The sequence below is a fragment of the Rhinolophus ferrumequinum genome, chromosome 15 (genome assembly GCF_004115265.2).
Source record: "Rhinolophus ferrumequinum isolate MPI-CBG mRhiFer1 chromosome 15, mRhiFer1_v1.p, whole genome shotgun sequence".
In the NCBI taxonomy this organism is placed as follows: Eukaryota; Metazoa; Chordata; class Mammalia; order Chiroptera; family Rhinolophidae; genus Rhinolophus; species Rhinolophus ferrumequinum.
The window spans coordinates 44,855,779-44,881,068 of NC_046298.1; the positions used below are offsets into that span (position 1 = coordinate 44,855,779).

Genomic DNA, 25,290 nt, shown 5'->3' on the forward strand with positions numbered 1-25,290 from the left:
AATTGATCAATACTTTACGTTTTCTGGCTTTGCTGTAATGGCAAGAAACTCTTTCCAGTCTTCAAGGTTATACAGCGTGTTTATTCCTTGAGATACTTTTACGGTTTCATTTGTTTAATTTACATCTTTAATCCACTTGGAATGTATTTCTGTTTTAGACCAGTTTCTGGCCCCTCGCACAAAACAACTATCAGGTGTTGCTTAGCAACCTCCACTAGGGTTAGCGTTTGGCTTCTTGGGGAGGGGGGGAGAACAGCTGCACTCCCTTCCAAGTTGACGGCAACCTTAAAGCGTTACCTAGTTACCCGTTTCGGACGTTATGATTGGACCGTTCACGCTCCCCATCCCCCCCTGAGCTAGAAAGAACTTAACTGGAAACCTCATCTTGTTAGAAAACAAGGGCAGCGTACGCGTTGCATAGCAACTAAATCTCCTGACCCTCCCATTGAGACCAGAGTCGAAACAGGTGCCCCGCTCAAAGATGACGGCTGCCGGTGCTGTTTCCAATGTATTTAGCTATGGACAGTTCTGCCAGTAATTCAGTTTTCCGCATCAGGCCCCGAAGTGGTTCGCTATGCCTAATCTGAGTCTTGTACGCGGTGGATGGGAACGAGGATGCAGCTAGAACGAACGCTCCTTGGATGCCCCGCATAAATATGGCCGCGGGTTCGTTAGCCGCACAGCGAAGCCGCCCGGCGCGGGGGCGCGTGCGGCGCAGGCGCACTTCCGCTCATCTCGCGGAGGTTGTGGCGGCCGTGGCGTCTACCTCGCGGGGCATGGTCCCCGGGTCCGAGGGCCCGGCCCGTGCCGGGGGCCTGGTGGCTGACGTCGTGTTTGTGATTGAGGGCACGGCCAACCTGGGGCCGTACTTCGAGGGGCTCCGCAAGCACTACCTGCTCCCGGCCATCGAGTGAGTGCCATTTCCGCGTCTCCAGCCCCGCCCTCCGGCTTCAGTTTTCCACAGCCTCTTGTCTGACCCCCACTTTTCACCTCCGACCCTCACAGGTATTTTAATGGTGGTCCTCCCGCCGAGACAGACTTCGGGGGAGACGTGAGTCTTGGAATTCTTGAGTCTGAGGGAGGAGGGGCCGGGGGTCTGGACTCCCGGGTCTGAGGGAGGAGGGGCCGGGGGCCTGGACCCCCGGGTCTGAGGGAGGAGGGGCCGGGGGCCTGGACCCCCGGGTCTGAGGGAGGAGGGGCCGGGGGCCTGGACCCCCGGGTCTGAGGGAGGAGGGGGTGGGGACCTGGACTCCCGGGTCTGAGGGAGGAGGGGCCGGGGGCCTGGACCCCCCGGGTCTGAGGGAGGAGGGGCCGGGGGGCAGGACCCTGGGTCTGAGGGAGGACGGGCCGGGGGTCTGGACTCCCGGGTCTGAGGGAGGAGGGGGTGGGGACCTGGACTCCCGGGTCTGAGGGAGGAGGGGCCGGGGGCCTGGACCCCCGGGTCTGAGGGAGGACGGGCCGGGGGTCTGGACTCCCGGGTCTGAGGGAGGAGGGGCCGGGGGCCTGGACCCCTGGGTCTGAGGGCCTGGACCCCGGGTCTGAGGGAGGAGGGGCTGGGGGCCTGGACCCCCGGGTCTGAGGGAGGAGGGGATGGGGTCCGGATTCCTGGCTCCCAGGGAGGAGGGGCTGGAAGCCCTGACTTCTCTGAGGTCCCAGGTGAAAAGTTCCTCTGCACTCCCCCCCCCAGTATGGGGGAACCCAGTACAGCCTCGTCGTGTTCAACACGGTGGACTGCGCTCCTGAGTCCTACGTACAGTGTCACGCTCCCACCAGCAGCGCTTATGAGTTTGTCACCTGGCTCGATGGCATTAAGTGAGCTTTTCCCCCGTGCTTGGGGTGGGTTGGGGGACCCTGTGAGGGACCGTGAATGGATGATGGCTGGGGTCATATTGAATGGCTGAAAGTATTGAGGGGGATTGTTTTTGTCCATATGTCACTTCTGTGATGGGTTTTGTGTGCTCAACGATTTTGCGATCAGGTTTGGTAGTAGAAAAAAACTTCTCCCAGTCAAAGAGGCCTTGGGCTCCAGCACCCACCTGGTACTCCATGTGTGATTCTCCCCTTTCTGTCTGTTGTTTCCCGTCTCTACCCCAGCCCTCCTTTTTCTGATTGGCACATTGAAGCCTGAGTGCAGGAGGGGTGGGGATAGGCCAGGAAAGATGCTCTGTGCTTTGCATCGAATTTTGTTAGTTTACGTTGTAGGCTTTTGCAGGTGCAGATAGATAGGGTCAGATCACTATAGAACTCCCAGACTCAGGAGTCCCTGCCACCTCTGTGCCCGATATAGCTTATCTCTAAAGACGGTGTGTTAATAGTACAGACTGTCCCTGACGTAAGATTTTTCGACTTTATGATGGTGCAAAAGCGATACGTGTTCAGTAGAAACCGGCTAGACAAAGCTGTAATGTTCAGTAGGTTAAATGCGTTTGTTACTTATTTGTTTCAACTTACAATGGGTTTCTTTGGACTTAAGTTGAGGAGCATCTTTACTTGTATTAGTTATTTATTGTATTACTCATCCACTGTTGCGTTAGATTACCCTGAAACATAGTGTCTTAAAACGACAAACGTGTGTTCGTTATAATCATGCAGTTTGTGTAAGTGAGGAATTCAGCAGTGGCTTAGCTGGGTGGTTCCGCCTCGGAGTTTCGTGAGGTTGCTGTAGGGATGAGCCAGGGCTGCAGGCATCCAGTGGTTTGATTGGGTCTTTGGAGGATCTGTTTCTAAGATGGCTCACCCTATGCCTATTGGCTGGAGGCCACAAGGGCTCCCTGTGGGGCTGCTTGAGTGTCCTCCCAACATGCACCTCCTCAGTTTCCTCAAACTGAGCAATCCAGAAGAAGCAGAGAGGAAGCCACAGGTTTTTTTATGATCAAGTCTTGGAAGTCACACACCATCATTTCTGCTACATTTTGTTTGGTACTCAAGTCAGTCCTGTTCAGGGTTTGAGGGGGTGTAAATACCAAGAGTGTGAATAGCAGGAGGCATGTATCACTGGGGGCCTGGTTATTGGGGTGTCATAGGGCTACTTGGGGAATTAAATGAGTTGATGATTTAAAACAGCCAGGTGTGTATTAAGTGCTACCTAAGGGTTTGCTATCATTTTGTGTCTCGGTTTTTTGGTTTGCAAATGGACGATGGTCACTACTTTGAGTCCACAGCTCACTACTTTGGGAAGATCCCCGGAGCTAGTCTTTATCCTGTGTTTAGCTCAGGGTCTGCGCTGTGGTCGGAGTTCATTAAACCACCCTTTCGTGGCTGTTGTTATCTTTGTACATTCATGCAGCAAACATTTGTTGAGTGCCTGCTTTGATCCAGGCTGTGTGTGCTGGATGGGCTGCTGAACGTTCAATGGAAAGATGACACCCAAGTTTCCCCCTCATGGTCATTACAATTAATGATCAGGATAAAGCAGGGTTTCTCAACCTTTGTACTGTCGGCACAGATAATTCTTTGTTGGGGGGGGGCTGTCCTGTGCGTTGTTCAGTAGCATCGCTGGCCTCGCTACTCACCAGATGCCAGTAGCCACTTCCATCCCAAGTTATGTCAAACAAAAATGTCTCCAGACATTGTCAAATGTCCCCTTGGGGGCAAAATCTGCCCCAGCTAAGGACCACTGGGACAGGCTGTGGTACGTAAGAGTTGGATAATGTTAAATGGGAGTCCTTGGAGCCGCGAGTCCCAGTCTGACACCCCCAATCCCTGGCTCCCAGCACAGGTCCTGGTACAAGGGAGGCTGAAGGAAAACTGTTGAAAAAGTGAGTGAAGGAATGAATGACCAGAATATACTTCATACTCTGATTCGCCCTGGTAAACTCCTATACAAGTTTAAAGACCCAACTCAAATGTCCCTTTCCTGATTCGAGCAACAGCCAGTTGATCCCTCTTCTGCCCCCATCACTCCCAGGTATTCCCCTGACACAGCCCCACAGCTTTGGACTGTGAATGTCCAGGACCGTGGGTGTTTGTTCCAGCTGGGGCCTGGTGCCCAAAAGACCTTGGGAGACCTTGGCTGAGTAAAGGAATGAGTGAAAGCTCTGGGGAAGGTAATCACCAAAAAACCAAACCTTCTGGTGAGTGTTTAAGTGTCAAGAAAAACAGTCAAACCCCGTTATTGAAAAATTTCAATGGCACTAGGAAGCTAAGAGAGAAATGCTTTCTCAATAATACCTTCATTGCATATCCGTCCTCCCCCTTAATCAACTCCCCCTTAATACACTGTGCTTTTAACCCCCTGAAAAAGCTTTGCGTGCTGTATGTGCCTGTGGAGTCCCCCCAACGGGCAGATAAACATTTTAAGCCATTATTTTACATTCACAGTTACCATTTTTATCAAGTCCTACCTAACCATCTGAACTCAGTTTCTGTGACGTTCCAGGCAGGTCACAAGGAAAGTCAGCAAGTTTTGTTCACGCTTGGAGAAATCTTATCTTCTCCAGGAATGTTCAGAATTTAAGGAACAAAGCATGCAGTGTGATTTTTGAAACAGCCTTGCTTTGGGAAGATTCATTTCTGATGTCACATTTCCTTTCTTACAAAACAGGCGAATTTCCCCGCCTCCTACACCTAGTGACTCAGGCCAGAGAGAATATGGTAGAAGGAAAAGAGCCCTGAGACTCTTCCTCATGGCATTGTGACAGTCCATTCGTTTGTTCGTTCATTCATTCATTCATTCAAAAGGCATTTGTGGAGCTAATTGTCCTAGGCACCAAGGAGTTGGGACACAAAACAGGTGAGGTCCTGGCCCTCCTGGAGCCGGTGTTCACGTGAGGTGACAGGTGGGTGGGGGAACCTGGCCCTGACTGCTGTTCAAATTCATTCATTTGGCCAGTACCTCCAGGGCCTCCAGGGACCTAGTAGCCCGTGAAAGTGGGTGATAAAAACTCGAGGATGTAACATCTGGTAGGACGAACAGGGGGAGTGAGAATGGGGAAGCAGTGAGAGCACCCAGCGCCCTTTCAGTTCATTTTTATTTTACTTTGTGTCTGTAACATGGAGGGGTTTATTTGGAACTAAAGTGTATCATAAGGTTTATGATAGTCGAAACATTTTGCAACTGGCCATACTTTTTTTCTGCTCCCCATTTTCAGGTTTTTCTCATTTCTTAGAATATTTGTTGCATGTCTCTCTCTGATCTGGTAACAGACGGCTTACAATCAGTGTTCAGTAAGGAAAAAGCAAGTTTTAGAATCTAAAAGTGGTTGGTCGATCACAGTTTCCCTCAAACTACCTTTTTTAATTGAGGTGAAATTCCCATAACAGAAGTTCTCCTTTTAAAGTGAACAGTTCAGTGGCATCGAGGACACTCACAGTGCTGTGCAGCTCCCACCTCATCCCGAACGCTTGCATCACTCGGAAAGGAGACCGCATGTGTTTGAAGGAATTGCTCCCTATCTCTCCCCACACCCCTCACCCTGGTCCCCCAGCCCCGGCACTTTTGGCTTCAGTCTCAGAAAGGCCTGTGGAAACCGTGGTTTGATTTCTTTCAGAACAGGAAGCTGTCAGTTGGGTAGATCCAGGGTTGGTGCACTCACTGGGGTCTGCCTGAACTTCGTGACATTAGAATTCCTGTCTAAAACAGGTCTCAGTGGTGAGGAAGAAGAGCACTGGGTGTGGGGGCGTTACGGGGCAGTGGTTTGGGCTGAGTGCCCTGGGAGGGGAAAGGACGTGGTCACTGTGCTCACGGCAGATTGGGAGAAGAGGGTAGAAGCCTGCAACCGGGCAGAACTCGCAGAGAGCTTGGTCACGGTGGCAGTCGGCCAGGCTGCTGCTGCGCTCACTTAGCCAACAGGTGTTTCTTTTCAAGGCCCTGTGTGTTCTTGGGCACATCCTAGAGATGGCTCAGACCCCTTGGCCTGCCTCCCTGAGGGCTGCACCAGCTCGGGGGATGGAAGTTGGACTATGGAGGGAACATTGATAGGGGCAGTATGGAGTCACATGGGATGTGATCAGGGAGGGCCCTAAACTCAGGTGGCAGGTGGGGCAGGCTTCCCGGAGGAGGAGGACACTAGTCTGGGTGTCAGGAAAGAAGCAGGGTTTCTACCTGGACCAGAAGAAGAGGGTCTGTGGTCGTGGGGCAGACAGCGTGGGTCCAGGCAGAGTCCTGGACGTGTGACAGGTTCTGAAGACCAGGGCCACGGGACATTCTGGAGGGCTCACCCAGAGAGGGATGGAGCGGGAAGGAGGACATGGACCCCAGACATTCGTCTGAGGGCTTGGCTCTGTCCTGGCCTTGGTGGACATCGTGGGATTTACAGCCTTTCGTTTATTTCACACCATTTCCCAAGGCGCCTCTCATGCCAGACTGGAGGGCCGGTGAGCCTGGGGCAAGAGAGGACTCAGCCCCTGTCCTGCCTTGTGGGGGATACAGGTGCAAAGAAGGGCACAAGCCGCAGTTAAGGGCAACAAGGGTCCTCAGAGCGGGGCCCAGTCTGCACAGATGTACCTGCTGGCAAAGGGTCAGCCTGACAACCTTGTGACCTGAGGCATTATGGCAACAGCTGCACTGTAGCAGAGGCCTTCCACGGGCCACATGGAGATGGGCGCTGGTGAGCTGTGTACACATCAGGTGGAGAAACTGGAGTCTCTTGTGTGTATAAGTTTTCTGAGGCTGCCGTAACAAGTAGTAAAAACGGGGGGGCCCAGAGCAGCAGGAATGTGGTGTCTCAGTTCTGGATCCGGGAGTCCGAGATCAGGTGTGACAGGCTCGGCCCCCAGGCTCGGCCCCCTCTGGAACCTGTAGGGGAGGACCCTTCTCTGCCTCTTGCAGCTTCTGTTCGGTGTCACTCTGATCTCCTCCTGGAATTCTCCTGTGTCTCCACATCGTCTTTTCCTCTGAGCGCGTCTGTCTCTGTGTCCCATTCCCCCTTTTGTAAGGACGTGGTTCATACCGGACGAGGGCCCATCCAAAGAACCTCATTGCAGTCTGATCACCTCCATGAAGGCCCTGTTTCCAAATAAGGTCACCTTCTGAGGTCCCAGGGGATAAGACTGGAACATTTCTGGGGGGACATCTGGCTGGGAAGGCTGGCTTTAATGATGGGGAGAGGGCCCAGAGAGGGGAGGTACACAGGAATTGGGACACAGCACGGAATCCCAGGCCTTTTCCCTGTTTCATTCTCTGACGGCCTCTTACAGAGGGACTCAGTTGTAGATGACATGTCTCTGGGTCTGGTGCTGAGCCAGTACGGGGGACAGAGCAGGGAACTCGGCAGTGTCCCATCATTCCAACGGCACACAGTCCAGTGCAGGGTAGGGGATGGCATGGGTGCAGGGTCTCCTGGTGTGGTGTGGAGGCTGGGAGGTGGCCGCCCTGGGTGCCACAGGGACCCGCGGGGGCTGACAGCCTGGCTTCCTGCAGGTTCATGGGCGGAGGTGGCGAGAGCTGCAGCCTCATTGCAGAAGGCCTCAGCACCGCCCTGCAGCTGTTCGATGACTTCAAGAAGATGCGAGAGCAGATGTGAGTGTGCCTGCCATGTAGGGCTCGTGTCCTGTGTTGGTCTCCATCCACTTTGCCTGGTGTGGGACTCCATCCCCCGCCTCCCACTGGGACGTTGGGGCTCGTAGTCAGGCGGTGTCCCTTGGGTGGTGTCGCCTCAGTAGCCTCATCAGGGAGGGAGTCTGCCTCCTTCCCCTGCCTCCTGGGCAACTTAGAGCAAGTCAAGAACTCAGTGTTTTCAGCTGTAAAATGGGGCCATTCTCCCTGACTTCCTGTGGGGCAGAGTATTTGCACCTCTGCTGGTGCTGGGTCTGGGTCCCTTTTCAGGGCCCTTGTTGCCTCCTGCTCCACATCTTTCCTTGTCCCGGGCAGTGGCCAGACACACCGCGTCTGCCTCCTTATCTGTAACTCGCCCCCGTACCTGCTGCCTGCTGTCGAGAGCACCACGTACTCTGGGTGCACAACGGAGAGCCTCGTGCAGAAGATTGGGGAGGTGAGGACTCCCAGGTCTGAGGGCGGAGGGCTGGACTCCCGGGTCACAGAATGGTCACAGACCCGTGGCCAGCTCTGCTTACTCCTGTTGGAAGAGCTGTACCCCAGACCCAGGGGCAGCTAATACAGTTTGCATGGTCCCCTGTCTTAGAGCCTGATGGGAATTTGGTTTTAAGGCCCATGCCATCTGGCCATCCAGCACGTGCTTGTGGCAGCCTGGGGGGTTGGCCCCTATGGCCCTGTCCTGACTGCTCGTCTTCTCTCCTGCAGCGAGGGATCCACTTCTCCATCGTGTCTCCCCGGAAGCTGCCCGCCCTTCGGCTTCTGTTCGAGAAGGCGGCTCCCCCGGCCATGCTGGAGCCACTGCAGCCGCCAGCAGATGTGAGCCAGGACCCACGGCACATGGTGCTGGTGCGGGGGCTCGTGCTGCCGGGTGAGGCCCGGGTGCCGGTGTGGGGGCTGGGGGAGTCTCCCAGCTGGCTCATTCTGACTTGGATTTCCTTCCCCTCTCAAATCCATTCTCACGGGGCTCGGCCGTCTGTCCTTGGCTTTCAGTCGGGGGTGGCTCAGCCCCAGGCCCTCTCCAGTCAAAGCAGCCTGTTCCCCTGCCTCCAGCTCCACCCTCGGGCACCCCACTCTCAGCAGCTCCCCAACAGCCTCTGCCACCCGTTCCCCAGCAGTACCAGGTATGGACATCACCAGGAAAGGAGCACACTTCCGGGGCCTTGCAGGAGCCCTGGCTCCTTGGGAGAGACCGAGTTGGATGGCGGGGGTTAAGGGGTGATGGGAGTCTCCCTTGGGACCTGAGGAGGATGGGACTCTTGGGGCTGAGGAATCATGTCCCCGTGGGGCAGTAGGAGTCATGAGCTCCCACGGCATTGGGAGTTGGGGTTCCGATACCTTGTGTGGGCGTGGGTGGTGTGGCCCCGTGTGACACCAGAATGGCGGTACATGGTCCTCACTGGCGCTTCCCCTCTGTCCCTAGGTCCCCGGGAACCTGAGCGCAGCTCAAGTGGCTGCCCAGAATGCAGTGGAGGCCGCCAAGAACCAGAAAGCTGGGCTGGGCCCACGCTGTGAGTCCCGGGGTGAGATTGCGGGGTGGCCCTGGGCCAGCCAGGCCTTTCTGCACTCACCTGCCCCCCTTCTTCGCTGGGTCTCTCCTACAGTCTCGCCCATAAACCCTCTCCAGCAAGCGGCTCCAGGAGTGGGTCCCCCCTTCAGCCAGGCCCAGGCCCCTCCACTGCCTCCAGGGCCTCCTGGTGCTCCCAAGCCATCGTCCGCTTCCCAGCCCAGCCTGGTCTCCACAGTGGCCCCTGGCCAGGGCCTGGCCCCCACTGCACAGCCTGGGGCACCATCCATGGTAGGTGCCTGCTGCCCCACTCCTTCCCCCTGGCTGTCCTGGGCTAGCACAGTGCAGAGGACGAGCAATTTGCCTGCCTGAGGGGGGCCCAGAGGTGTGGGTCTTGTGTTCTGGGTCCTTAGGAGCTCATGGGCCTTGTGCTGTAGACAACACAGACTAGTGGGTCTGGGGACGCAGTCATGGGGCTTTGGTTCCTGGTAGCTAAGACTCTTCTGAGGCTCCCACAGGTTCTTGCTCTCCCACAGCATCATGGGACTGTGTCCCAGAATCCTGCAGGATCAGAGCATTTATGTCCCAGGGACAGCCGAATGGTGTTCTGGGCGCAGGGGGGCAGAGGAAGGTGCCTTTGTCCCGATCTTGCTGGCCTGTACCCTCTCTCAGGACAGCCCCTCCCAGGAGATGGTCTGACCTGCCTCCCTGCCCTGCTTCCTCCCCTTTGACAGGCAGGCACGGTGGCCCCAGGCGGGGTAAATGGCCCTTCCCCGGCCCAGCTGGGGGCTTCGGCCCTTGGGCAGCAGTCAGTCTCCAACAAACTACTGGCCTGGAGCGGGGTCCTCGAGTGGCAGGAGGTGAGTCAGCTTGAGGAGCCATTGGGTATGTGGATCTTACAGGGCCGGGCTGGGGGGAGGGGCCCCCCAGGGTCATGAGACTTGCGGTGCTGAGGATAGTCCACAGGAAGCATGGGATTTGTAGTCCGGAGTTCAAGACTAAGGAGGTAGTAAGAGTTGTGTTACTGGTGAAGAACTGAGAGAAGTTGTAGATTCTGAGTCCAGGGGATTGTGGCATCAAGGGGACAGGATTGTGCGATTTGGGGCAAGAGGACGTGCCCCAACATTTGTGGAGTTTGATAGCTAGAGGATTGGGGGATTGATTGTCTAGAGGAGGGACCCAGGATTCCTGGGACTTAAACTGGGGAAGGTCTTAAGCTTTGGGGCTCCCAGGGTAGAATAGGAGGGGTCGAGGGGACAGGGGCCCAGGCACTTCTCACTGGGATACACCCATCTTTCCCGCTTAGAAGCCCAAACCCGCCTCCGTGGACGCCAACACCAAGCTGACGAGGTCACTGCCTTGCCAGGTCTACGTGAATCACGGCGAGAACCTGTAGGTGACTGTCGGGGGGCTGGGTGGGCTGGGGTTTGCCTCCTCCTGACACCTTCCTTGTCCCCCAGGAAGACAGAGCAGTGGCCCCAGAAGCTGATCATGCAGCTTATTCCCCAACAGCTGCTGGTGAGTGGCCCGCGCGAGGACCCCCAAGCCCCGTCCATCAGTTTGCCCGTTCTCTCTTCCCTCATTCCTTCCTGCCCCCTTCCACCTCTGCTTGTCCCTCCTCACTTCCCCACTTCTGTGTCTCCCCAGACCACCCTGGGCCCTTTGTTCCGGAACTCGAGGATGGTCCAGTTCCATTTCACCAACAAGGACGTGGAGTCCCTCAAAGGCCTCTACCGCATCATGGGCAATGGCTTCGTGAGTCCTGGGCTGCATGGGGCCGGGGGTGCTCACTCCTCTGTCCTGCTGGGCCTGAGGCAGCTTTGCTCACGGTTGGGTAGGCTTTGTGAGCTTGGGCTCCTCAGCTTTCTTCCAGAGCCTTGGCTCGTATTATAATTATAATACGCACAAGATGGAGGTCGATTCTGTGTTAAAATGGGACAAGATGTGACAGCAGCAATTGGGAAGAAGTTGTGGACTCTGATAGAGGGTATATTGGTTTCCTGGGGTTGAGAACAACAGAAATTTATTCTCTCACAGTTCTGGAAACTAGAAGTCTGCAATCAGGGTGTCGGTAGGGCCGTGCTCTCCGAAGGCTCCGGGGGTGGGACACATGATGGCCTTTTGCAGCTGGTAGCCCAGGTGTTGTTGGCTTCAAGCAGCAAAACTCCCATCTCTGCCTCCATCCTCACATGGCTGCCCTTTCTCTGTGTCTGTATTTTCACATGATGTTCTCCCTGTGTGTCTCTGTCTTCTTTCTTATAAGGACACCAGTCTTTGGATTAGGGCCCACGTTAATCACCTCATCTTAACTTGTTACATCTGCAAAGACCGTATTTCCAGGTTCGGGGTGGGGGTTGGAACTTCAGTGTGTCTTTTTGGAGGATGCAATGAAGCTCATAACACCGAGGGAGGGCCTGGTAAATAGCAACAGATCTGGTTATTGAGTACATCCTGTGGACCTCCAGGAGAGGGGACTTTTGGTGGCTTACCTCATGGAATCTTCAGAAAAATTCTACAAAGATCCAGAGAGTCAGGAATGCTTCTGGATGTACATGACATAAACCCAACCAGCAAAGTTTTTAGAACAAATAGATCATTGGGGTACGGACCTAAAACAATTCATTTCTCACAGTTCTGTGGGTTGGCTAGTCTCGCTTGGGGACTTTCGTGGGGTTGCCATCAGATGGTGGCTGAGACGGTCATCTGAAAGCTGGAATGGGCTGGACATTCAAGACTGACTCACATGGTGCAGGCAGTCAGCTGGGGGCGCAGCTGGGCCTAGCCATCAGAGGGCTTACACCTGGCCTCTCCATGTGGCTTGGGCTTCCACACAGCATGGCAGCTGGATTCTGAGAGGGATGTCCCCAAAGCAAGCATTGTGCAAGCAGGCATGTATTTTTGACACATAACAGCACATCCAGAGGTGGGTGGTTATTGGCGTTAGTTTTGTAGTCCTATGTCAGGGCCAAAATCTCTGTGGTTGTCTTGGCTTCTCTCTTATGGTCACATGATGGCTCTCAAAGCGCAAGGAATCTTGTATGACGATGCAGTAAGGCAGGAAGGACGCGTGGCGTCAGCCGTGTATTTCCCTCTCTTCAGGAAAGCAGATACTTTCCCACATCCCCAAGCAGGATTCTCCTTCGTCTCCTGAGCCAGATCCAGTGCACAGGGGCCTGATCGTGTTGCGACGCCAGACAGAATCGGGGTTCTCTGCACAGGGCAGAAGGGCATATGGATCTTGGGTGGGCAACCGGCAGGATCTGCCTCAGATGAGAAACCGAGGCTCCGAGAAGTAAACTCACGTGGCCAAGGTCTCAGAGGTGGGACCTCAACCTTGTCAGCCCCTCCTCCCGCAGGAGCCCCTGTTCTGAGTGCCCGTGTATTATGGCCTCACTTCATGTTCGCACACGTTTCCTGGGCACTTCCTTTGCATCCAGCGTGGGCAGGATGGCTGGTGTGTATGGACGCATCCCACAGTCACACAAACCTGTGATGTTGGCGCTGCTGCCTGTGCTTTTCACTGTTAGATACTGAGGCCAGGGGGCTGTGGCCACCCCCGAAGGGTCTCTGGGATCCCCTGGGTCAGTCGTGGTGTCCGCCGTTGGTCATGTGCTTCGGGTGCCAGCTCCGTGTCAAAGCCCCTCCCTCCCAGCCATGAACGCCCCCTCCCCCCCCGCCCAGTGGCCCTTAGGAGGGCAGCCCCCCAAGTTAGGCAGAAGGTCCAGGTTGGAGAGCTGGGATCCAGCCTTATGTCTGGGGCACTTCCTCTTCACTCTCCCAAAGTCAGCAAGAACCCCAGCCTCACCCTGGCTCTTTGGGCACCCAGCTGTCCCTTAAGACCCTCAGTTTCTGCTTCTGGAGCAACCTCAAGCAAAGGTCTGGTGGTCTCAACCTTTCACAGCAGAAACCTTGCCATCCCTTGCCTGAAGGGTTTCTAGAACCTTCTAGAACTGAGAGGTGTGGGATGCCTCCTCCTCCAGCGTGTGACTAGTTCTGATTCTCTCACCATCAGGCGGGCTGCGTGCACTTTCCCCACACGGCCCCCTGCGAGGTACGTGTGCTCATGCTCCTGTATTCGTCTAAAAAGAAGATTTTCATGGGCCTCATCCCCTACGACCAGAGCGGCTTCGTCAACGGCATCCGGCAGGTCATCACCAACCACAAGCAGGTCCAGCAGCAGAAACTGGAGCAGCAGCGTGGGGTAAGTGACACAGGCCCCCCCAGTACCCACCCCTGCGGACCAGGGCCTCGGAGTTCACAGCCAAATCCCCAGGGGCCCTCCTGGGGCTTCAGTGCCAGGCACTTGCCCCTCTCCCAAGACACGGCTGTCTAGGTTCAGTGCTATCCCCGCATTTCCTCGCCACCTTTGTTTCCGTTTTCAGTGTCCTTGCGGAATCTCCGAGACACTGTTCCCTCTGGGGACGTGGGAATGTAAGGTTTACTTCCCAGATCCCTCACCCCCACGACAGAAGCGTTCCCAGCTCCTTACAGGTTCCCCTTCAGGGCTCAGATCCACCCCAACATGGGGACTCCCCACCAAATCCCTGACCTGCTCCCTCTCTCCCCACACAGATGGGGGCACAGCAAGCACCCCCTGGGCTGGGCCCCATTCTGGAGGACCAGGCAAGGCCCTCGCAGAATCTGGTGAGGACAAGCCCGGCAGGGTCAGGGCCAGGGCGGGGAACGTGGGGGGCGGCCCAGAGGACACCGTTGTTCTGACTCGGCTGTGGAGACTGAGGGGTCTGGCGTCTCTGTCTCTCACCCCCATCTCTTCCCACTAGCTCCAGCTCCGCCCACCACAGCCCCAGCCTCAAGGCACTGTGGGGGCCTCCGCAAGTGCAGGCCAGCCCCAGCCCCAGGGTGCTGCCCAGGCCCCCCCAGGCGCCCCCCAAGGTCCTCCTGGAGCAGCTCCCGGCCCACCCCCTCCTGGACCCATCCTTCGGCCCCAGAACCCCGGGGCCAACCCCCAACTGCGGAGCCTCCTCCTCAACCCACCGCCGGTGAGACTTGGGGTGCGGGCAGCAAAGAGCATGAGTCCCGGGCCCTGGTGGTTCTAGTCCTTTCATTTCGGAGGAGGGAGGTTGGGTTGATCAAAGGGTGTGATTAGAGTCCTGCTACATGCTCCCGGCCGACTGGCTCCTCTCTGTGTGTCTTACATGGGCTTCTGCTAAGATTGCTTTGAAGAAAGACACCTGCCCCCCTCCACCACCACCCCCACCCCCACCACAAACTACTAGATGAGATGTTCTCTGAGCAGCTTCTGGGCCAGAGGTGCATGGTGGGGGGGTCTCCCCACTGGGGTCTTCTGAGCAGCTTTCTTTGTTCCCCAGCCCCAGACTGGGGTGCCCCCACCACAGGCTTCCCTCCACCACCTCCAGCCACCAGGGGCCCCTGCACTGCTGCCCCCACCGCACCAGGGTCTGGGGCAGCCCCAGCTGGGGCCCCCACTTCTGCACCCGCCGCCCACTCAGTCCTGGCCCACACAGCTTCCCCCGAGGGCTCCACTGCCAGGTAAGGAGGTCTGGGGGAGGCCGGGGTCTGGGCTGAGATTCCCAGTAGCCCCTGTGCTGGAACCCCAAGAACAAGGGCTCCTGGGAAGTAAAATCCTGGGATTCAGGAAGAGTGGGTCCCCCATGGCTCTGAGGGACAGGGAACCAAGGACATAAGGCGAGAGCTCTCCCCATGATCCCCCTCCTACGTGTCTTCCTGGGGTTGCTGGGAATCGTAGTCTTAGGGCCAGAGAGGTATTTTGGGGTACGGGCTCCCAAAGGCTTATGGGAAACAGCACATTTGTGTCCAGATGGGGCCAGAAAGCGCCTCTGATGGGTACCCCCAGGGCTTCCTAGACAACTCAGTGCTTTGGACTCCCAGAGGAGGTGGGAGGAAGCAGCCCCAGGGCCCCCCAGGGCCCCAGGGACTACTGGGAGATGCAGTCCCTTCCCCACTGCCCCCCAGGTCAGATGCTGCTGAGCGGGGGTCCCCGGGGCCCGGTCCCCCAGCCGGGCCTGCAGCCCAGCGTCATGGAGGACGACATCCTCATGGACCTCATCTGAACCCCCAATACCCAATAAAGTTCCTTTTAACACATGCCCCGCCTCCCGTCACTGACGTCCCCAGGACTGGGCAGGAGGAGACCTGGGGAGAGACGTCTCTGTCCTTGTTCTTGCCTCAGCAGACGTCCCTGAGGCCCCAGGCTGGTGATGCCGGGACCTTGGCAGTGAGTGAGTCTGGTGCAGCCCGGCTTGGGGAGACACGGAGGCAGGCAGGAAGCGCTTATAGGACCACGTGCTCTCATGGAGGTAGAGAGGGGACCAAGGGGTCCGGAAGAGGCCTCTGAGCCAGCCAGGCTCAGCAGAGTCTTGGAAGAGAAGCAGGAGTTGGTGAGGCCAGGAAGGAAGGAGGCAGATGGCACCCCGGTGTGGAGGAAGCAGAAGCGAATGCACAAAGGCAGGGGAAAGCTTGGGGTGTCCTGGGGAGCAAGTTGATCAGTGCTTCTGGAGTGTGAGCACGAGGGAGGGAGGGCCTGAGGTAGGCAGGTGCCAGGTTGGGAGGGGCTCGGGTTCTGAACTGAGCAGCTCAAGGTTTGTCCTGGGGATCTGAGAGCCACTGGAGACCACAAGCAGGGGGCAGGCCTTGGTTGGCCAGTAGTAGGAAAGGCAGGGAGGAGGCTGGGCGGTGGTTCTGGGGAGAGGAGATGCCAGAGGACGGGCTGGGGCAGAGTCGGGAGCAGAAGGACTGAGGCTGGGGGCTGGGGTGCCAGGTGAAGGAAGTTGGAGGTTGTGGGGGTGGTTTGAGGTTGGCCCCTGGGACCTGGCCTGGGTGCTGGTAGATAGCGGGGCCTCCCTGAGTTAGGGAACTGAGAGAAGGAGCCAGTAGTGAATGCTAATGGTCCAAGGTATGTCCAAGTGACAGCTGCCATGTTGGGAGCTCAGAATGCGTCCTTACGAGACAGTGTGTTTGGCGGTTGAAGCCACAGGAATGGACAAGTTCACATGGAAAGAGGGCAGGTCCTGGGTCCTAGTCAAGAGACCGACCTTCCAGGGCTCTGGATGGGGTGGACAGTGGGGCTGTCCCTGAGATAGAAAACCTGACAGGAGACAGGTTTGGGACATGTGAGGCAAGGAACCTGAAGGATGTTCTCAGAGATGTCACGGGGGCAGATGGATACAGACACGGGTGTGGGGCGCGTGGGTGGTCTCCCTCCCAGGCGGCAGTTAGTTGTCTGTTATCAGACTCGAGACCGGTGTTGCTCAGTGTGGTCCACACCTGGACCACCAGCATCCGCGTTGTTTGGGGCACTGGTTAACATTAGATTCCCGGGCCCCATCCCAGGAGAGAGGTTGCAATCTGGTGGCCCATGGGCCACTCTACAGATGAGTTTTGTTTGGCCTTCCCTGTGTTAGCATACGTGGCATTTTTTCCTGATGAGTTAGTTGTAAAAATCGGGATAATTCTTTCTCTCTCACGTGTGTACACACACACACACACACACACACACACAGCAGTCTTGGCTTCTCTTGACAAGTTATAAGATCTGGCATCCCTGGGCCCGCCCTTCTGCCTAGCAACAACGGGCTGGAGCTGCCCCTTTCAATGGGGCATGTGCTCTCTAGTTCGCCACAGTCCCCACCACTCCCTCTTGCTCCCCCACCTTTGTCACTGGGCTTGCCCTGTGGTTGTTCGTGTGGTAGCATGCAGAGGAAGTGAAATCTTTCTTGTACCCATGTCTCTATCAAAAGTGGCACAACCAAAGAGAGAACGAGAGGGCCCCGTGTTTCGGAAAAAATGGGAGCGAGACTATTTCTTTGTGGAAGTGAAGAGCATGCCTACGTGTTTAATATGCAAAAAAATCATGTCTGTGTTGAAAGAATACAACCTGAAACGTCATTATGAATCAAAGCACAGTAAGAGCTTCGACCAGTATACAGAACAGACACGAGATGCGATACTCAATGAACTGAAAAAGGGCCTCAAATGTCAGTAGGGTTTGCTTTGGAAAGCAAACAATAGAAATGACATGGCTGCCATATGCAGTTCCAGAATGACGTGAAAAGAATTACTTGGGCATTAAAACCTCCTACAGGTGGCAAGTTTATAAAGGAGCAGAATAACGTGTCCTGGAAAGAAACACACATCTGTTTAGGCCATTAAAGTCTAACAGGCTTTATTTGCGTTGCACGGTGTGTTGAAGAGAAATCAGAAGATTTACAAGTCCAGTTGCTTGAAAGAGTCAAATCAATTGTGGCCTTTTCTATTCCTGCGCATGAACTACTACTACTACTACTACCCCGTTAGCTTTATTTATTTGTTGAGCATTTTGATGTGACCGAAGAAGTCTGTGACATGGTGCCAAGGCAGGCCCAACACTGGGAAATGACTTATTTGTGTGTGTGTATTGACAAGTGACAAGTTTCACATAGACTGGTCAGAATTCCTAAGCACAGCTACAGAAAGTTGTAATCTAATGATCTGGGTCACAGGGGAACTTGTCAGGACACCACAATCCAAGGTGGCAACATTTGGCAAGAACACAGAAGTCAGGTCCTTCTGTCAATCACCTGGAATTGAATTGTGCTGAGAGTAAATGGAATACACAGTGAACGTCCTTGTCGCGCTTCTGTACTTTAACCAAGGGCAGGATGAGGGTGAACTTGACCAGTGTATTTCACAGAAGCTCTGTGACCTGGTCGTCACACGATGGTGTGGAAGAAATCAGAACTGTTGAAATCAATGTAGTTGGTTCATTTCAGATGAGACAAAAGCCACACCTTGGTTATCCTGAGAAGGTCAGTCAAAGACTTCGGGTCAAGGTTACAACCCTCCTGAACACTCTTATTTCTCCGCAAGGACATTTACAAACAGCTACTTGAATGTATAAACGGTATTTGCCCAGTCCTGGCAAAGACGGGGAAGCCATTGGCAAGGAATATTCTGATTTGCTTTCCTTTGCTGCAACTGGTTTCCCGAAATGAGATACATGGCCCGGACCATATTTACCCAAATTGTGGGGTTAAAGACCAAATTCCCCCAAAGGCTCTGCATCCAGACTTTATGAAAATGAAGTAACACTGTGCAGTTTGCTTTTGTTGGTTAATGTTGGTCGTGTGAATGCAGACCACAAAGAGTAGTTACTGAACGACAGTGCAATAGGGTGCTGGCTCCCCGCTGTGACTGCTGGAAGGTCTCAGCCCTACAGCTCTCCAGTAGTTGTCCCGAATCTCTGAGTTTGCAGGTACCCACGCTTGTGAACAGCGGTTTTCCGTTATGAAACTGAATCAAATGAAACACCGTTCGCAGGAGTCAAGGTTGAATTCTCAAGTGCCCATCCCACCGCGCCAGCCCAGGTCTGACGCTGATGTCTTGGTGTGGAACGGTCGACGTCAGCCTTCGGCTTCAAATCAAAGGAGCAAAAGAATTACGAAAGAGAAAATTTTAATAATTAAATCTATTTTTCAATTTGTATTTTTTCAACTTTGAATTTGAAATATAAACTCCAGTATCAAACATGTTTGTATTATGTTCCATGCATTCACCGTAGTTCAGTAAAGATGCAATTTGATTATATTTCTGGCCGTTGACTTTTCTTATACCTGGCTAGTTCACTCATTTATGTGGCCCGCCTGGCTCCTGTAGGCATTTGAGTTTCCGATCCCTGCCCTAAAACTGTTGAATTGAGTCTGGGGGAGGGAGGGAGGGAGGACGGGGACGTTGAACAAGCTCCCTAGGTGATTCTGATGCAAAAGAAAGAGGGAGTAGGACAGACTGCTGGTAGTTGACGAAGGGAAAGTAGGTGAGGTTTCCCAGGCAGTGTGTGTAGCAGGGGTTTCTGAAAACTCAGATGGCTTCAGGGACCAGGCAGGTGATGGAAATGTGTGAAGCGGACGGGTGTAAGACAGTAGGGAATGATGGGGACTGTGGCGAACTTGGAGAGTGCTTGCCCCGCCTCATGGCATTCAAATTAAAGACAAAAAACACTGTGAGGACCAAACAAAATCCGCTGGTGGGTCTAATGAGGCCACCAGGCCGCCATTTTGCGACCTCTGGAAGAAGGAGAAGACAAGAGGACAAACACAGAGCCCTGAGAAAGACCCGCGTGTAAGGGTTGGGCAGGAGGACCAGGCAAGTGTGTTCTGGAAGCTTGAGTGTTTTTGAGGAGAGAGTGATCGCCTGTCCAAAGCTGCTGAAAGGGGAAGAAGACGAGTGGAGAGCAGCCAGTGCTGTTTCCACCGGGGTGGAAATGGCCCTGCAGGTAAAGACAGCTTTGGGTCCGGGACAAATGGGTTGAAAAGAAATGTTCCCAGTTGCTGCTTTGGCCATCTCTGGACAGTGAGGCCCTCTTTACCTCCACACCCAGTGAAATGAACCAAAGGGACTGATCTATTCACGGGAAACCCAAGCAAGCCCAAGGTTATTGGAATGCCCAAAGAGTGAGGAAAGATCTAGATACATAGAACTCACTTCCACATTTCACAGTCCAGGTAAAGACAACAGGCGTTAAGTGCTTAACGTGCCTCTTAGCACCAGCCAACACCAACAGAGCAAATCTTGGAAAGCTTTTCTCTGGGTGCCAGCTACTGCTAAAGCTGCTTAAGTATACCGTGTTTCCCCGAAAATAAGACCTAGCCGAACAATCATCTGTAATGCGTCTTTTGGAGCAAAAATTAATATAAGACCTGGTCTTATTTTGCTATAATGAAACTGGTTATAATATATAATACCGGCTCTTATATTAATTTTTTCCTCCAAAAGACGCGTTAGAGCTGATTGTCCTGCTAGGTCTTATTTTCGGGGAAACACAGTAGAAGAAATAGTGAAAACCTTAGAACAGCAGGGTTTAAAATCCAGCTCCAGCACTGACTAACCCTGTGTCTTTGGGCAGGTCTCTCTCTCAGCCTCAGTTTCCCCATATGTCAGATAGTGACTTCCCTGTAGGATTGAGCAGCTGGCAGGCTCAGCATAGTTCTCCACACTGGAGAGCTGCTGTTAGCCACTGTTAACCATCACTGGTGAAAATGCACTCTTAGGTGGCAAATGTGGTAGGCAAAACTGCTAAGAATGCATGCCAGCTTGTCAAAATCCCCAGAGCGTCCATGGAGGTAGGAATTGGGGGAGTGAGTGGTTGGAAACGTTTCATTTTTTGACCAATTTGCTTTTGGACCATGCATCTAGAGCTGGAAGCAAGACTGGAAAATTCTTAAGAGTTCTTCCAAAGGAGCAGATCAGGCAAAAGTGGCAGAACATAAATTGAAGAAGGGAAAAACAAAACAAAAACAGTAAGGCAAAAAAGCTAAAAGCTGTGAACCTGTCCCAGGTGAGAGAACATGTCCACCTACTGCCTCTATAAAGAAAAATTATGAGAAAAAATGACCCCTTTAAAAAGGGTATATTTGTCTCAAGGTATACAAAAGTCACTAATAAAGGTTTTCCCACCATCTTGGGTTTTTTAAAAACCTTAAAAATGTATTGAGTTAAACACATGGTTACAGTTTCATAAAGATGAAAAAGCACGCAAGTGTGTAGAATGAAACGTGAAGGACCCTTTCACACCTCACTGTCCCCTCTCTCACACCCCAAACGCACGCTGAGCCAACCGCTCTCCTCCCCAGAGACAGTTTGGATGTACGTGTATATTTATAGACACTTTTATAGTTGCTTAAATGTTTTTACGTAAGTGGGTCAGTTTCTATATGTTGTTGTTTATCTTGCTTCCCCCCCCACTTCAGTAATAGCCATCCGTCCACATCGTTTGTTACGTGTGGCTTTATGTCCTGTTTTTAAATAGTTGCATCAGTTGTCCATTAAATGGACACATTCCAGTTCCACAAACCATCCCATGTGTATGAGCTGTCTGTCGATTTGTAACAAACCCCGCCACTCAGTGGCAGAAAACAAGCGTTTATTGTCTCACAGTTGCTCTGGGTCAGGAATCCAGGCACAGCTTCTCTGGGTGCCTCTGGCTCAAGGTCTTTCTCAAGGTTGCAGTCAAGGCTCAACTGGGAGAGGGCCCGCTTCCAAGCTCACTCAACCTGCTCGTTGGCCAGATTCACGTCCTCCCAGGTGATTGGACACAGAGCCTCAGGGCCTCCCTCAGTTTCTCACCAGGCAGCCTCTTCGTAGGGCAGCTCACTTTTCTGTGAGCTGGCTTCTCCAGAAGTGAGGGAGGGCACCCAAGATGGAAGCTGCTGTCTTTGTAACCTAGTCTTCAAGATGATACGTCATCGCTTTACCATCTTCTGTTCATTACAAGTCCCTAGGTCCAGCTCATACTGACGCTGAGAGGATTAAAAGTGTATTACCAGGAGGTGGCTATTGTAGAGGCTACTTGACACATGGGCATTTGGCAAGCTGTGTCATTTTTCACTATTATCAAAAATGCTGCAGAGGATAAGCATATATGTAATATATAGCAGCAAAATCTCAGGATTGAGGAGTATGCCAATTTTAAAATTGAACTTTTTAAAAATTGAGTTTTTTTCATATATAAAACCATATGGTTCATACTTGAAGAGGTTCCAAAAATGTACGGTCTCTCGCAGCTCCCTCTGGAGATCAGTTAGTTACCAATTTCTTACGTGTCTCTTCAGAGATACGTACAAGCAGGTAGTGAAATGTATTCATTTGGTGGCTCTTCAGTAGTGGCCTGCTTTATTTTTTGAAAAAGGTTTATTGAGGTACAATTGATATACAAAAAACTACACATTTAATGTAAATACGGTTTGATGAATTGGGACATAGACACACACCCATGAAAGCGTCACTACAATCAAGGTAACAGATGTATCCATCATCTCCAAAAGCTTCCTTGTATCCTTTGGTTTTTTTGTTAGCTTGTATATGTGTGTTAAGAAGACTAAACATGAGAGCTACCCTCTTAAATTTAAGTGTACAGTAGAGGATTGCTAGCTATAGGCCTTGTGTTGTTCAGCAGACCTCTAGAACTTACTCGGCCTACTTTATTCTGTAGATTACTTTTCTCATCCGACAGAATATCTTGCAAAAAGCCCTCTGTCCTTTATCGTGGCTGTGTAGTCTAATTCCCTTATGTGAATGCCTCCATTTTCTTAGTTGATCACCTCCCATTGACCATGTAGGATGTTTTGGATCTTTTGGGGTGCCAAGATTTTAAACAGTGACAGAACTGCCAGATTGCCCCCTCCAAAAAACATCTGGCATACCAACAATTGTACCAACTCAGTTTTTACCAGTTCAGCAGAAGCATCAGAAAAGGTGGCGGGAGAGGGTAGATTCAGTCATCGCAGTGCACCTTCCCTCTGAAGGCAGGGAGAAAGGCCCCTGGGCTTGGGGCTGGGGGAGGTCCGGGGTTTGCGGTCTGGGAACATTTAGAACAGTGTACGCTGGAGGGCAGGCGGGGGCTGAGAGACATGTGAGAAACCATGTGACAAGGATGGGGGGTCCCAGCCCCAAGCTGATGGTGGTGGGTGTGCCTTGGGCAGGAGGCATTCACTAGTGAGGGCCAAGGGCTTCTGCTGAGATTTTGAAGCCAGCCTTGTGACTACCCCCGTGCCCTTTGCTCGGCCCTGACCTCAGACTTGCCTCCTGATCTTGGTTTCCCTATCTGTAGAATGGGGATAATCAGATTGTCAACATCATGACCTGGGGTGAAGGTTTGCTGAGTTCTTAAAGCAGGAAGTGCTTGGCATAGTGTTTAAGAAATGATAACTATTACTGCTTTTCTAAGAATGATGTAGTTTTAAATTAAGTGATACATGCTGGCACCAGCTCTAACAACCAGTCTGACCCATTCTAGTGTGTGTGGCTGAGGATAATCAGGTTACTGTTTTGGGGGAACCCTAAGTAGAGTGGAGGAGGTTAAACCATTCTCTAGGAGGCAATCAAGGAACATGACAGAAAAACAGGAAACTGCAGTGGGAGCCCCCTTTATGTTGGAGTCTTCAATTTGTACTTCATTTGTTTGAAAAATATTGACTGGATGCCTGATAGGGGTCGGAGCTGTGGCACTGAAAAAATGGATGTGGTTCCTGCCCTCATGGAAGGAGAAAGTGGCCAGATAGCTCACCTTGCAGACTCAGTTCTCCTGTCTGTAAGGCCAGGCTCTAATGAGCGGACCTTGAAGGACCCTTGTGAGAATTAAAGGAGAACTCACAGTTTGATGCTTAATAAACAGTGCATACTGTGTTTCCCCGAAAATAAGACCTAGCCGGACAATTAACTCTAATGCATCTTTTGGAGCAAAAATTAATATAAGGCCCAGTCTTATTTTACTATAAGACCCAGTCTAATATAATTAACATAATACTGGGTCTTGTATTAATTTTTGCTCCAAAAGATGCATTAGAGCTGATTGTCCGGCTCGGTCTTATTTTCGGGGAAATGGTACTAAACTATACAGGTTGTTCTTTGATAGATACAACTAGAGGGAAGGGCCGCCAGATAGAGGGGACAGTGTAGGCAAGGCCTGGAGGCTACAGACTACAGGGCACATTGTGGTGAGCAAATAAATAGGATTAAAGGGTTGTGTGTGTGTGTGTGTGTGTGTGTTGGAGAGAGAGATGCCATCAGACTATGTTAACAAATCTGTAAATCTTAGTGGCTTAACTAAGGATTGCCTCCGTTCCCCCACCCTTCCACCCCCACTGTGACAATCTGATGTCGGTCAGGCTGGCTCTCCTCCAGCGGTGACTTAAGGGTCCCATGCTCTCACCCAGTAACCAGCCCCAACATTTGGGTATCCTTGGTCTCTACCACTGGGAACGAGGAATAGCACACTCCGGCATGAAGAGCACACTCGCTCCTGTTTACCTGGGACCAGAGGTGATGCACTTGACGTCATGCTTCTCCCGACATCGTGGCTCTCAACGCTTATGCTCCCACAGTCAGAACTGAATCACCCCAACCTAGTACAGGGAAGCGGGTCAGGTGGTTTCCTGTTGTGCGAACACATCCCAGCCCTCTCTGTGGAGGTGTGGACAAAAAAATAAAATATTCTAGGGCAGTTGTGCACTTAAGACCTAGAGAGCCCTGTGCTGGGCTCTCGGGATATAGCTGTCGATAAGCTAGACACCGTCCTTGGCCTTGCAAGGCTCCCAGTCTAATGTGGGAGACACAATTACGAATTATGATGAGAAAATTTAAGGAAGACTATATAGCACTTGGAGAGTGTCCATCAGCCAGACCCCTTTTCTTTCTTTCTTCTTCTTCTTTTTTTTTTTTTTTTTTTTTAACATTTTGTAATTGCAAAAACAAAAACCAAAACCCAAGACAGAAATTGCCTTACTCCCATTTTGTCCGTGTTATCTTGGTGTCTTTGTCTAGGTCACATACACAGCCAACCTATATGTACTCCCAGTTTGCCTTTTAAGTAACCTCAGTCAAAATGGTAGTTGACTGGTTAAACAAAAGCTGGCTAAACAGGATTATTTGAGAAGGACATACCATATCAGGATAGGGTTGGTTATGTTGCAATTACAACCCCCAAATTGCAGTGGCTCAAAATAGCAAAGGTGGATTTCCTCACTCATGCTACATGGAGGGTCAGCTGGAGCCTGTGCTGAGAGATCTCCAGCATTGCCAAGCAGCACGGGGAAGGCACAGGCAGCTCTGGTATCACGTGAGTAAGGAAATGCTCCAGACTGAATTCACATAGGTCATGTTTGCTCAGATCTCATCGTCTTGAATTAATCGTATGACCCCACTCAACCACTTGGGTTAGGAGGTGGAATCCCTTCCATTGCTGGCCAACTGGGAAGTTAGAAGTATATGGCAAATAGTGGTAATGACCACCTAAATGCTTTTTTTCCTTATTCTTTTTTGAAATTATTTTTTTTCAGTTACAGTTCACATTCATTATTATTTTATATTAGTTTCATAAACACTTCAAATGTTTTATTTCGACTAAAAACATTTCAACAGTCACTCATCTCTCTAGGACCAAAACCTTTTCTTTAAGTATTGGTTTCCCAGTTCTCATACAACATATTCTTGTATAAATGGCATCCACAAACCACATTTATCATTTCCAGTGTTGTTGTTTTTTTGTGACTAGAGAACCTACAGACACTTAGGAAGCAAACCAAAAGCTGGGTATTCCTAGGTTTTTATGAGCTTTTCCACTCAGTCATTTATATAGTTGCTTTTCTTGTACCTAATCTGGCAGGATTTTTTTTAAGGAACTCATCTTTGTTCTTTCCAGTGCAGGAAACCTTGTTTGCCTATAAACAACTCTCTTGCATTAATATTTCGTTAGTTTGATAAGACTAAGTTATTAACTTAGGAACAACTGGCATAAACAGGTTTAGTAACAGCTACTTCT

General features: G+C 52.3%; 1 protein-coding gene across 2 annotated transcripts; it reads left to right on the top strand.

Annotated features, from left to right (window-relative positions):
* The first annotated feature begins 514 nt into the window (after positions 1-514).
* Positions 515-18,563, top strand: MED25 (mediator complex subunit 25). Of its 2 annotated transcripts, none has more exons than XM_033128267.1 (18): positions 515-910; positions 1,006-1,051; positions 1,688-1,812; positions 7,361-7,459; positions 7,811-7,931; positions 8,201-8,363; positions 8,486-8,616; positions 8,916-9,003; positions 9,097-9,290; positions 9,734-9,859; positions 10,306-10,391; positions 10,460-10,517; positions 10,647-10,754; positions 13,012-13,200; positions 13,572-13,643; positions 13,781-13,999; positions 14,330-14,510; positions 16,739-18,563. In XM_033128267.1, the coding sequence occupies exons 1-18, from the start codon at positions 642-644 to the stop codon at positions 16,981-16,983; spliced, it is 2,520 nt and encodes an 839-aa protein (XP_032984158.1). In that variant the 5' UTR covers positions 515-641; the 3' UTR covers positions 16,984-18,563. The 2 variants fall into 2 exon arrangements, with proteins under 2 accessions (XP_032984158.1, XP_032984159.1); XM_033128268.1 differs by lacking the exon at positions 16,739-18,563 and adding an exon at positions 14,955-15,086 and having other exon boundaries at positions 524-910.
* The last annotated feature ends 6,727 nt before the right edge of the window (positions 18,564-25,290 follow it).